Raw genomic sequence first — 13,556 nt, forward strand, 5'->3', positions numbered from 1 at the left:
TATTAATATTATTATTTTGCAGTTGGAAATACTTAAGTGGGGATTTTTTACTTTTCTCCACAACTTTTCGCTCCCAAGATCCAATTATCGTTTCTTTGCACCTTCCTCTTCTTCCATACTTTTTACATAATTCTCGCTCTGAGATTTCGGAGATAAATCAATCGATTTTCTTAGTTACTTTTTTTTTTCTCTTTTTACAAGAGTCTGTGCTCTGAATTGGTTTTGCAAGGCTGTGCTCTAAGAAAATTGAAGAAAGCCCAGTGCTCTGAAACTGTGAAATTCAGGGTACCATTATGGTTTTTTTTTTTTTCTTGCCCAAGAGCAAGAGTAAGGGGCTAGGGGCCACTGGGTGCCGCTAGACCACAGCCCTGTTTTGGAAGGGGTAGCTCTCTTTTGTCACCCCCGGAAGTGAAAGGATTTAGACACAACATGATTCATTTTTTCTGTTACCTGTCATTCATTTAAAAACCCTCAGGAGATAAGCTACAAAAGAATAAAAATGAAAGAGGAAAAAAAAGGAAAAGCAATGCCTCGATAGCCCTTATCGCATTTACGCCCACTATACGAGAGTTCAGCGGACTCTGAAGTTTCGAAACGAGGCTACGGGTCACGTAGGTAAAACTTTCAAGTAAAATCGAAGCAAACGGCTACGTTTGGAGGCATTTTTATTCATTTTCTTAAGGATACAGCGTGTTCTCTTCATGGTTAGGCATTGTAATGCGTACGGGTTCAACAGTCTATTCTGTGAATCGGCAACTGACGAGATCCACAAGATTAGGATCGCAACCGCGGTCTTGCCAAACACGTTCAACTATCAAACTAGAGGCGAACAAAACGCAAATAAAAAACCTCTCAAATATAGAACTCACAAACGACTAGATTAATTTACTGGCAAAAGGCCTTAATTTCATTCCAACACCCGCTACAAAACAAAAACAGATCAGACAACTATTGTGACTTCGATCAGTTCGTTAGGAGAATGCGTCTGAATTACATAGGGGAGGACAAAAAAACCCATCCCTGCCACGTCAAATCTACATGGATACCACCAATACAAAGATCAGTAGCCCTTGAAAGCTATTTAGAAGAGGTTAAAAGTGACCTTTCAGAAATAGAAATTACAAAGCCAAAAGATAATTTGCTTTCGGCCGAACGCAAGGCGCTGAGGGCCTTGAAACGTGACTCTGAGTTACACCTGAAAAAGGCCGACAAAGGAACAATAACCGTAGTCATGAACAAACGCGACAAAATTTTGCCTTTCCTTTCCGAAATGACAGCCATTCTTTCAATCTTCCTTTCGTGATGCCAGGAGAGTTACCACTAAGAACTTTAACCTTTTCCTCGGCAGAAAAAAACGCAGATTCCAGAGTTATATGGCCAGACATGGAGTGTTTCTGGTGTATCCCGAGAAATGTTGACCCGATAGCCTCGTCCTGAAACTGTAACTCCACGGACCCTTTGCATTGCAGACGCAAATGCGACAAGGGCTATTAAGAACTTTTTCCTTTGTGTGAAATAGTTCACCAAGAAATTTTCTCCTCTGCATGAAAATAGTTAATCAAGAAAAGTTTGCATTGTGCTATTATTGGCCACCAGGCTACAAAAGTCTTACTGTGAGTGAAGTGTATCAAATTGTCTAAGGTCCTGTCTACAAGCAAGGAGGGTAACCCTTGTGTTAGGGTGACCCTAGCAGGCGGGTCAAAGATAGCCCGGATTTACAAGCAAAATTTCACAGGTAGGGTTACCCTACCACCAGGGACAACTTACCTATGCTTGGTAACCGCACGCATTGTTATCACTGTTCAAAGGGTCTGGCATCCTCGGAGACCCAGGGTCTGTGTGGGTCGATTTCAAGTTAGGGCATGAAGAGCCCCTGGGGACATTAAAATAGTTCCAAACGGTCGCAGTCGTTCTGCCCTCTGATTGGTGCCAGAAAATCTTTGTGTTTTTCTGCCCAATCAGAGTGAAGTGTACTTTAGAGTCCTTTCGTGTTGTAACACGGACAAATACTAATAGCTCAGTTGCTCGCTATGTTTGTTTGGGCCGTGCGACGGAGATTTGCTTGAGATGAAAAGTTTCAGTCTCAGCACACAATGTAACAGAAATCGATCAGATTGTCTGCGAAAATCTTACCGGAAATTATACGGAATACTTTCGCAGGTATCACTAGAGAACCTGTTTTAAAGTTTGCGAAGTTTGTGTACAACACGATGGTTGCAGTCATTGATATGTCGCTTTAAACGTTAAACGAGATTTGAGCTAAAATCTTTTTAGATCTTTTGCATAATTTGCTGTGACTGAAACTTTGCCAATCCCGTGGTGGATGAGCTTTTCTGTGCTCATAATCAATTTGCAAGATAACAGCGGAATCCAAGAGAAGCATGAAGTGGACGTAACACTCTTAAGCATCTTAATGTTGGATAATGCGTTGATATTACAGGTAGAGGGTAAAATTTATTTTTAGGAATGTAAATGTTTGGAAAAAAATCGAATTTCTTGTTACCGGGCACCCTCAGGCGTTTTAATCTTCAAATGCCTCTCCATAATCTGTAGGTGGTCCCTTGACTGTTCTTTGGGCGTTGCGTGACATCTGCGAGATTAGCAGTGGAATTGTTTACATTTCGATCGACGACTGCGCAGTTTCAAGGTTTAATTAAAGCGTTTAACACGGTCCTTGCGGCAGCAAGAATAGAAAAGCAAAACGAGTGAAGTGAGGGATAAAGGTCGTCACACGCGGTTAACCCTTGCTTTGAACGAACGCGGTAGCATTGCTCTCTTGGGAATCACTTCTTTTGACAAAGCGACCTTCGCAGTAATCACTTCTTTTGACAAAGCGACCTTCGCAGTAATCACTTCTTTTGTCAACCTGAGCCGACGCCCTGTTGTGTGCATATTTATGCTCTCAAGGAGGGACACGAGTTGAAGTTAGAGAAACCTAGGAGCTGAAGATGACCTCGATTTTATTTGCAGCCTTTTCCTTGGGTAAGTAAAGCTCAATGACGTTAAAGTTGACTGGATCAGAAACCTTAAGGTAGGGTGGTTTTAATCCTTCGCCTGACGACCAGTGAAATTGAACATGGCCGTATTATGTCCGCTTCGTAGATTTTAGATCGAGATCAGAACATTTCCGAATAAAACAAGGAAAACTTCGTAGCTGTGTCAGCCCTCAATACTCTTAGCCAATTTCGCTGAGCTCGAAAGACAAATCATTTCAATGATCACTTAAACTTACACCGAAATATAATATAAACCAACAGAATTAAGAGCGTTGTCTTCGACATAAATCCTGTAATTTCCTTTCTCTCTGTTTTTCAAAGAATGGTTCTCGCCGAAATAAGAAACTTATCTGTGATATTCTCTAAATGGTCTCCTTTCTTTTTTTTTCTTTTTTTTTTTTTTAAGAATGTTTCTCATCGAATAACTCTTGATTAGAACTGTACCAAGCGAATTTTGTTTCGGTTCAAAGCAGATGGTTATTCATTCGGGTTCTGGGATAGAAACAGTCCTGTAAATTTTCCTTTCATCTTACAAATTAGACTTATACTAAAATCGCGAAATGCGTTGTGCAAACCACCCTACATTCATTACTTTTTTGCCTCCCTCTTTGTTCACCCCAAATATTCATAATTTTTTGCGCGCAGGTATTACCCCAATTGAAATGCATATTCAAATTTTCAACTGAACTCCATGGTTGCTTGTGAAACAAAGCAACCTGTTGCGTGACGTCTTGAATCGCGCAATATTTGGAAACAGGAGTTAACAAAATTTTGTACCGTCATTTTGTCTAGCACAGCTAAATAAAATGTAAGGAATTGTGACTTATCGGGTTTCAGACGATATGTAGTTTCCATCCATTTAAATATAGAGCTAGTGCGGTAATTTAATAATATTGTGACGATGTTTTTGTTTTGGGGTTAATAGTATTTGTTGTGGAAAGTGAAGCTGCCCTGCCGAAAATTGGAAAATGCACATATACAGAATACTACTGTAAAGGACGTAAATGTGAAACAGACTTCTTCATAGAGCGACAAAAAGATCCCAAAGGAAACTGTAGGTAGGTTGACACTGATTCTTATTGGGTTCTCAGCTGCCTTTTCTTGAGTCCACTAGGGAGAAACACTTGTCAGCGGTAAGGGTACGGTGGCCCACTGGTGCCACTGCTGCACATTGTAAAACAAACACGTTTCTAATTAAAACCTCGCTTTCTCTTTGAAATTGTTCTTGTTTTCCATACAAATGTAAGCCTGTTGCTTAGAAATGAGCCCCCTCTGTAGAAATCCGCTTCCTCCGTAGAAATGAGCCTCCTCCGTGGATATCAAAGTGCTGGTACCTATAACCCAGGCTTCTCTCTAGTAGCAGTCCGCCATTTTTTGATAATGGCGAATTTTTGCAGCTCATGTGGCGAAAGTCTGGGCCAGTATGCCATGGCCAGTTTTTGCCCCAAATGTGGCACGAAAGTGCATGCAGGTTAATGATCGTTTCTTTTATTTTTTTTTTTTTTGTGTTTGAAATGTGATTTCATATTTTATATGAAACCTGATAAACGATGATCGAGTACTACAGCTAAATGAAGTTAGCCTATTCCATGCAAAAGAGGAATGAAAACAACACAGTTTTTAAGAATTACATTTTAGTGTAGCCTGTTTACATTGTCTTCCCTGAAATATTTGACTTTCTAGTTGGATATTCATGTGTGCTGTCAAAGCCTTATCTTTATTAACTATTCCCAAAATATTACTGGTGGCCCACCTATTTTTCACTTGAATCGTTGCAGTATAGACTAGGGTATTAATATAATTAATTCGGATGCACACGCACCCCATAATCTTGGTGTTGTTTAAATATTTGCAATACTAAGAAATACTGGCCATGGGGTACTTGTGCTACCAACAAGCTTGGCAGTTACAAATAGTTTTTAAACATTATTTTTTTTAGAGTTCACTGTGATAGAGAGCGTGGTAATAGAGAAGTATTCCATTTGGGTTATGATTATAAAACAATCACAGATCTGCTACATACAGGTCTACCAATGGCATCACTATGAGTGTTCACACTCTTAAAAGGAGACTTCAGGGCTATAGACCACTTTCATAAATGGCTGCCGGATTAATACTCTTTTGTTTAAATTTAAATTTGCCTAGGTGGCCTCGTTCTCCAGTACAAAATTCAAAAGAATACATTATCTCAAGCGAGGCCACCCAGGCAAATTTAAATGTAAACAAAAGAATATTAATCTGGCAGCCATTTATGAAAGTGGTCTATAATCACGTGAAAAAGAAAATAAACGTTGATGAAGACTTGATTGGAACATCATTAGAACATCATCGTTTATCAGGTATTATATAAAATATGAAATCACATTTTAAACACAGAAAAAAAAGAAACGATCACTAACCTGCGTGCACTTTCGTGCCACGTTTGGGGCAAAAATTGGCCATGGCTAGCCCAGACTTTCGCCACATGAGCTGCAAAAATTCGCCATTATCAAAAATGGCGGACTGCTACTAGAGAGAAGCCTGGGCTATAGGTACCAGTACTTTGATTTCCACGGAGGAGGCTCATTTCTACAAAGGAGGCTCATTTCTATGGAGGAAGCGGATTTCTACAGAGGGGGCTCATTTCTAAGCAACAGGCTTATATTTGTATGGAAAACAAGAACAATTGCAAAGAGAAAGCAAGGTTTTAATTAGAAACGTGTTTGTTTTACAGCGTGCAGCTGTGGGCCACCGTTTAAGGACCACTGTAGTGTCTAACCACGAAAAGTAAGCCACAAAAGACAGCCACGAAGGCGAAAGAATAAAGGCTGATAGTTTCGAAAGAAACTGTTTGGGGCTGCGTCGTTGGGGGTAACGATATAATTTGGATATATCAACAAAGTTGAAATGGTAAATTGGCCACCGTAACGATTACAAAAGCTGACTTTTCGAGCGTTAGCCCTTCGTCGGAGCGAATAGAGGAATTGTGGGTTGTGTGTGCCTTTAAAGGCAGAAAATGGAGCTACGTTATTGGTGGGAACATGGCAACGAAGGCGAAAGACAACAGTACACACAATAATCGTTTTTAACACTCTCTTCCCGCGCTCACACTCTCCCGGAAGTATACTTTCACATGTTCAACCGCTGTCCTGGTATACTACAACCACTCCTATGTCAAGGCGACTAGTCGACCAGGCATTGTTTTCGCCGAAAGGAGAGGGGGGGGGAATTTTTGGGGGATCACATGGCTTTCAGCGGAGCAGAGGAGGGGATCAGTAGTAACCGACAGAGAATAAAGGGGAGACTATGGAAAATTGACTGTGAGGGGGATCATACTACTTAGCAGACCCTCTCCCCCTCCTCCGCATAATAAATTATGACAGGTCCCTTTAAGAAATTTGTCCAAAGAAAAAAACAAGAACCTTTCATTTTTTAGAACCGGTAACGTAAGTATATTTTCATTTTAGTGTCGCTTCGCGTTATCAACTCCGTGTAGACAGACAAATTATCTTGAAATACTCCCACTGAAGCAGCACCACAGTTTCTTTAAAGCTTACCCCCCTCCCCCACTCAGGCAGTCGATCAATCAATCAACCAATAAACGAGACTAAATATTCAATGACGGGGAGGTTGGGTCCGGGGAAGGAGGGTGAAGCGGATCCTGCGCACGTTTCACGTACCGTGAAATAAAAAATAGAAATAAGGAACCACGAACAATCGAATAAATAACCAAAAGGTTCACGTATCACGGGGTTTTAATTTCGTATCTTCATTGGTCATGAAAATCAAAAACACTTAATCCCGTATCACGCAAGAACCTCCCCCCCCCCCCCCTCCCCCCATCAATTTTGATCGATCAAGCAACCAGTTATTCATTAATAACAGGAGCCCATACCGGGTAATAATAATTAGCCAGTAGAAGTAAATTAATAGCTAATGAGTAAATCATATTATACATTTCAGTGATCTTCACGATGAAATGCTGAACTGTGCCACAAACACTTTGAATTCTTGTACTGATGAAAACTTTCCATCAAGTCTCCTAAAAGGACAAATTGAACAGAATTTCGGAGTAGATCTCTTGTGCAGTAAAGGGGCAATAGACACCCCAGCCAACATTCTTGGTAAATTGCTTCCAGTTTTACCATGCACCGCATCTTTCAACAATGAATCAAGCGCGTGTGTGAAGAACTACCATGAAAAATTTTTTGCAAACGCATCGGATCCTGCTCTTTGCAAGTAAGTATCAGTAAATGAACCGTCGTCTCTCAGAGGGTGAGTCGGAGCGTGTTCCCTCATCAAAATAACAGGGATATTCGTGGGACAATTTCACAACCTCCCCTCACCCCCCTATTCCCCCCTTATTCCCCCTCCTATTCCCCCCAAAACATCGTTTTGTGAGTGAAGTCCAAATTTAATTCCAGCCATTGTAGATAATTATTTGGAAGCAACCTTTTTCCCTGAGCAATGGTGGCCGAAATGGAGCCTAAGACACTTCAGCACAGTTTTTGAGGAATTTTTTTGCAAGATCCATTTATTTATTTATTTATTTATTTTGCACAGGGAACAAGCTGATGCAAAGAAATGTCTGAAGAATCTGATGAAGTCCAACTGTACCTTTTCCTCTCAGCTCCAGGAAATATCTGATCTGAGTTTTAGTGACCATAATCCTTTCTGCACCACCAAGCGTGATCCTGGGGCGACCGGAAAGGAAATATGCGATGGGGTGACCAAAGATTCTTCCGCTGGTCGCATAAATGGCGTATTGAAGGCGCTGTTTGTTTCTTTCTTTATGATGTTATTCTTTACTAATATCTAAAACTGAGCGGCCAGTTTTTATTTTTGTAATTTTACTGTATTAAGTTGCATTTGAGACATTTAGGTAGTATTACTCTCTGGTTATCTTCAAAAATGTATTACCTTGGTTCATGTCAACACGGCGCTTGGTTCACCGAATGTTTTGATGATGTTCTTATTTTGTCCTGTGATCAGTTGGAAGAGCTCTTCTTGCAAAGCGTCATTTTAAAAATCGAAACAAAATCAAAACCAACCAACAACGTCGTTCCCGAGGTCCTTTATCTTCTTCCCTGGTGGGAGGAATAAAGAGGACCCTGGGAACGAAGTTGATTTTCCCACGGAAAATAGGAGACCTGGGTCCATCTTTACATCAGAGTAACCCTTTCACATCTCCGTAGTATAGTTTGTGAAAGAGAGCTGGGTATTTCATGTAAATTCAAGGGTAGAAAACTTCATTTAGTTTGTTTGAATAAAGGGTTTTGCTTTACTGTGTTACTGAATACTTGTCTCTCTGCGCCATTAAAAATGAGTACTAAATACTTCAGGCTTCTCTTTGCAAACAGAACGATACAATAACTAAGTCATATGTATTTTTTCCTTGAAACTTGAAATCTCACCCGCAAGAATAAAAACGCTTGCAGCACTTACTGTGGGCTTTAAGCGGGAAAATTGAGAGACTTGCGAGCAAGCCGGCCCTTATCATTAGGTCGTGAATTACCTATTGTCTCTTTTTCAAAACGAGGTTTGGTGCTCCACCATTCTTGTGAAAATGAGTTTAATTTACATGTGAATGAAAACTTATTATCATATGAAAGGATGAGCACCAGGGCTCGCTTAGGTGATTCGTAAATGGGCTATTCCACAGGCTAAAGGTACAACCGAAGGGTACCGGTGACGAGTTGTCGAGTCGGGTGATTTTCGGAAATGCGGCTCTTGCAATATGCAGTGGAACCGCGACTTTACGAACCTCTAGATAACGAAGTCCTCGGTAGAACGTTCAGTCTTACAATGAAAAGTAAGCCACAGAACCTCGATACAGTGGAACCTCGATTTAACGAAGTGTCAAGGGACTGGGTAAATTGGTTCGTTATTTCAAGGGTTCGTTATATCGAGGTTCTGTGGCTTACATTTTATTGTAACTTTATCCGGACTGTAATAGAAGAATCGCTCGTTCAAGTTCTACCGAGGACTTCGTTATATAGAGGTTCGTTAAATCGAGGCTCCACTGTACATAACGAAGCCTCGATATAACGAACCAATTTCCCATGCCCTTTGGCACTTCGTTAAATCGAGGTTCCACTGTATTGTGGACCACTCCAATGCCATATTTACTCTAATTAGTGCCCAGGTGCCTATTTTAAATTGCGGTTTAAAGGAGGAGCGCTTGTTGAGAGGAGGGCATTTAACCTGGGGGGGGGGGGGGGAGGACGGGGGATTTATTCATTATCAACTGTTTTCTAATCTATTTGATAGCATCCCAGTAATTTCATTACGCTGAAGCTGAAACCCAACAAGTTATAAATAAAGTTGTAAAAGGAACATGTTTTCCTTATTCCTCTTCTATTTAAGAAAGTGAGGGACTAGGTAGGGAGGGGAGGGAGGGGCTTGTTTAACCTTATGGTTATAGGCTAAGGGGGCGGGTGCTATTTTGGGATTTTAGGGGAGGGCGCTTATTCCAATAACTTCTCAGTTTCCTGTGCGACTGAGCGACTCTCAATCGAAAGGTGTCCAGCGTGTCCAGAATGAGATACAAGACGCTGTGTTTCTTGGTTTTAGTTTTCCTTAGCACAAGTGACGCTGTCAGCTTGGCTAACTTCACCGACTGTGCTCTTACGGAGTACCTCTGTGATACGCGCAAGTGTACCACACAGTTCATTAAAAACGTACAAAATCACCCTAAAGGAGATTGTGGGTAAGTTTTGTTTGCTTTCTGATAAAGTGCGAAAGCTTTAATTTCCTCGCAAACTCATCGGGCTCACTCGTTGTCAAAATAAGCTACAGTATGTTCCGAAGAGGCTCGATTTCTTGTGTTTTTTTTTTTTTTTCGGGAGAAACTTAGAAGTGTAAGATATTTACTGGGTGTCGTTCTGGAGTGAATTTTTTTACCGCGAGTTGATAAAGCGATTTCCAGTCTTTCAGTATTTAACTGGAGTATGGAGGTGCTAGCTCATGTGGCAATTTCAGCCCAACAATTTTCTGATGGCGTTGAATTCCGCGGTCGCTTTCTTGTAAAAGACTTTTACTTCATGCCCTGATCTTCCGCGTGAATTTTTGGAATTTATTGACTATCATTTCTGTTTTCTATTTGCCTCTAACCCGGGAGAGAGTAGGTTTTATTGGTTTTTCTTGCTCCCGACGGGCAGAATACAACCTTCGGATGATGTTTTTGTCGAGAAGGAAAACTCTTAAATTCACCGGAAACGTTCAGAGCATAATTGTGTAGATTGTATTGTAAATTTCCTCGCATCAGACTTCACATTGCGTGACCCCGAGAAACTTTTAGCATCGGCTCTTAAGTTCTTTTCAATTAAAAGTAGGGATCAGTTATCATGACAAACAAGACTGAATCTTGAAATATTCGTCCCTCAGGGAGAAAAAGAAAAAATAAACTAGCCGAACGTGATGGCTCAAGAAGGCTTGGTATGCATAAAAAATTTAAAGGTTTAATCAAGTCTACAACTACTCGTTTTCACTATTACGCTTCGAGATATTGGATAGGGTTACAAAAATGCAATGTTCTAGGGGATAGGAAGGAAGCACTTCTCCAAATTTTAGGGCTCTTTGTTTCCCAAACTTAAGATGTGCATTGAAATGTTTTGCGTAAATTTACAGAGGCCATTATGGAGCCGCCATGTCCATTGGTATCTGGTCCACCATCATGGCGGCCGGAAAACTGTGCGAAACATCTGGAACTTACTTTGGGTATCTAGCCCACTGATTACCTAAACTAGACTAACAAACATGTACAAACACTTTATCAAACACTTATTTTCTTAATAAGGCTTAAAATCACCAGATAAGTCTGTATTTTTTTGACAAACGCGGTCGGAGCTGTATGTCACGCAACAACCATAACTTCAAACTGCGGTGGTTTCCAAACCAAGCACACTATTGAGCTGAAAATTTGAAAACAGATACGAACTTAGACCACCTCGTGCCTGATGAGGATAAGAATTTTCGTGGCCATTTATCTTTAGGTTTTCGAATTTGAATATATCGCGCGAAAATTAGCAATATTATTTTCACATTGAGTAGCTTTTATCATAGATCACTCCAGAAAATGATATCATTCTCTTCAGTATACGTTTGGGTGACTGACTCATGTAAACATGATTATACCAACTTTCTCGTCACAAAGAGCACGTGACATGCTTTAACTTTTTGACACTGTGCACGCTTGGACATTTGTGTACAAAACCAGTGATGGAGTGGGATACATTTTAAAAGTTCTCGTGAGATTTAGGTTTCAGCGGACCTTCGTCGTAAGCCTGAATATCAAAGAGTTAATGCTTTTGTAATGGTAAAAGAGTCAATTACTGTCCGAATCGCAGTTTTACTCCTGACTGAATGCTAGCCAAAGGTTGAGCAATCATGAACGGGGTTTTTCTACCTTTTATTCCGCAGAACTCAGTACAACGAAACCTTAGCTTGCATCATCATGTCAAACAAGATTTGTGGCAGAGTCAAGGATTCCAGCGACTTATCCAATCAGACGTTGGATGATTTGTTACGTGCAGGCATCAAAGAGGAACAAATGTGTAATGAGGCCTTGCTGGGTGGATTTATCATTCCCATGGATCAGCACAGTCTGGATAAGCATTGCTCAAATGTGTTTGTCAACAACACAGAGGCGTGTTTAAAAACTTATCATGATAAATTCATGGCTGACAGATCAGACGCTACTCTTTGCGAGTAAGTTTAAGTTTCACCGGATTCAATTGTTTTTTAGCAACAAATGTCAAATGCAATTGTGTCTCGTTCATCGAAAAGACCGGTCATTATTTATCATAATCACCTGGGGGTGGGGGTGGAGGTCTGAGGATTTTGTTTGTGTCACAATAAAATTACCTGATTTCCCCCCTGAGGTTCTGTAGTATTGTAAAAATCCCTCCTTATTGACAGCCAAATTTCTAAGCCTCCCCCCTTATTCTCTGTTAGCGACGACTGATCCCCTTCCGTTCCTCCCTAAAAAGCATGTTATCGCCCAGAAATCAATCGACCCTTCCCCCACTCCCTTCGCAGTAAAAATTGAACGGTACCCTAGTAAAAGAGAGAAGAGCCCAAACGGATTGACCAAGGTCGACGATGGACCAATTTTCTTGTCAGATCTTGTGGGTATACAATTTCTCCTAGCGAGTTTCTTCTGGGAGAAAGGTGATTATTGCTTCCCGGCTCTTTTTGTTAAGTGCTTTAACATCTGTGCAAGTTTCAGCATTTGTTTATTTTGTATGTTTTCTTTTCCTGATTTCAACAGGGAACATGCCAAAGCAAAAAAGTGTTGGATGAAGGCCATAGAGTCTGACTGCAAATATCCTTCAGATTTCTTCGAGGCGATTAGATTTGATTTGGTCGAATACAATCCTTTCTGCGCCAACAATCGGCATCCTGGGGCGACCGGAAGTGATCAGTGCCTTGGCGTGAGGGACATAAAAAATCCCTTCAATAGAATTCGAAAGAACGACTTCAATGCAACCGCTGGTGTAAAGATTAATGCATTGCTAGCTTTGTTCCCTCCTCTTGTGTCAGTTTTTTTTTTTTTTTTCATTCGTAAAGTTTAATTAAGAGAAGCATAAATCAAATAAACACTATCGCGTGATCAGATTTTTATGAGTTTATCCGGGGTTTACCCCTTTCTCTCATCCGTAACCACATTAGCAGGACACAGCGATATTGCTCTCTGATTGGTTAAGAAAATTCACGTCACCCTAATAACCGCGGGATCACAAGCAAAATTGAAACCTATGGCAGTTTGGTCATCTGCGTTCATTACTTTTTCGTGTCTGTTATGAATTCGAGTCAGCGGGGTCCCCCTGTATTTATGGACTCATGGTAAATCTTAGCTCGTTCACGCGTATCCGTCTTCATTTGAAAACGCAACTTTTCTCCTCCATTTTCCGAAAAACTTGCGTCCGCACGTAGCGCCTACTGGTGGAGTGTATTGGGAAATAAGTGAGTATATTATCCCTAGTAATATTCCTGTGGGAGTATACTGAAAGATGTTAATACGTTACCATCAAATATCCCAGATCAGTTAAGCAGTCTCGGGAACATGGCTAGTTTAGAATCGTCTATTTATGCTATAACTAGACATGCGCGAAATCTCCACCCGTCTCCGGTCCTACGTGAACACTGGTGCAATACAATAGTTTACACTGAAGTGCTTTAAGCCGAGAAACTTTAGTCCGTAAACGTTACAATGTCAGAACGTGGCTGATTGACACCTCCCAATCTTTAAACGTGATTGATACGAACGTGATACCCTTTATGAAAACTCAATCTGTTGTGTACCCAATTAGAGACACTCTCCCTTTGATTTCCTTATTTATTTATGTCTTTATCCAACGATTAACCACCAATAATCTGGCATACAATCATACTATCTCATTAAAAAACCTATTAGTCAATTCCAGTCGTATCACTCCTCACTCTAGAACCAATCCCCAGGGCCAGCCCCAGGTGCATTAGACAAAAAAGAAGCAAAATTCTTGGGTTGGGGAAAAAAGAGTCGGTTAAACACTTCGGGTTGGGACCAAAACAAGAAGGCAAATGCACCATTACCGGGTT

General features: G+C 40.8%; 2 protein-coding genes across 2 annotated transcripts; both read left to right on the forward strand.

The window, feature by feature from the left end:
* Window positions 1–2,798: 2,798 nt before the first annotated feature.
* Window positions 2,799–8,264, forward strand: LOC111324625 (uncharacterized). The gene is made up of 4 exons (XM_022928233.2): window positions 2,799–2,982; window positions 3,922–4,054; window positions 6,939–7,214; window positions 7,539–8,264. Exons 1-4 carry the CDS (start codon window positions 2,949–2,951, stop codon window positions 7,792–7,794), a joined length of 699 nt encoding a protein of 232 aa, XP_022783968.2. The 5' UTR covers window positions 2,799–2,948; the 3' UTR covers window positions 7,795–8,264.
* A 1,214-nt stretch (window positions 8,265–9,478) lies between these two features.
* Window positions 9,479–12,591, forward strand: LOC148730927 (uncharacterized). Its single transcript, XM_088761729.1, has 3 exons — window positions 9,479–9,684; window positions 11,397–11,684; window positions 12,247–12,591. The coding sequence occupies exons 1-3, from the start codon at window positions 9,515–9,517 to the stop codon at window positions 12,548–12,550; spliced, it is 762 nt and encodes a 253-aa protein (XP_088617855.1). The 5' UTR covers window positions 9,479–9,514; the 3' UTR covers window positions 12,551–12,591.
* Window positions 12,592–13,556: the final 965 nt, after the last annotated feature.

This window comes from Stylophora pistillata, chromosome 5, assembly GCF_964205215.1.
Source record: "Stylophora pistillata chromosome 5, jaStyPist1.2, whole genome shotgun sequence".
Taxonomy (NCBI): Eukaryota; Metazoa; Cnidaria; class Anthozoa; order Scleractinia; family Pocilloporidae; genus Stylophora; species Stylophora pistillata.

Bases quoted from the DNA above. Each gene is read 5' to 3' on its own strand.
- LOC111324625 (XM_022928233.2), top strand. From the start codon at position 2,949: ATGACCTCGATTTTATTTGCAGCCTTTTCCTTGG. The intron at 2,983-3,921 runs GTAAGTAAAGCT...TGGGGTTAATAG, and splicing joins ATTTGCAGCCTTTTCCTTGG to TATTTGTTGTGGAAAGTGAA. The intron at 4,055-6,938 runs GTAGGTTGACAC...TATACATTTCAG, and splicing joins GATCCCAAAGGAAACTGTAG to TGATCTTCACGATGAAATGC.
- LOC148730927 (XM_088761729.1), top strand. From the start codon at position 9,515: ATGAGATACAAGACGCTGTGTTTCTTGGTTTTAGTTTTCCTTAGCACA. The intron at 9,685-11,396 runs GTAAGTTTTGTT...TTTATTCCGCAG, and splicing joins CACCCTAAAGGAGATTGTGG to AACTCAGTACAACGAAACCT. The intron at 11,685-12,246 runs GTAAGTTTAAGT...TGATTTCAACAG, and splicing joins TCAGACGCTACTCTTTGCGA to GGAACATGCCAAAGCAAAAA.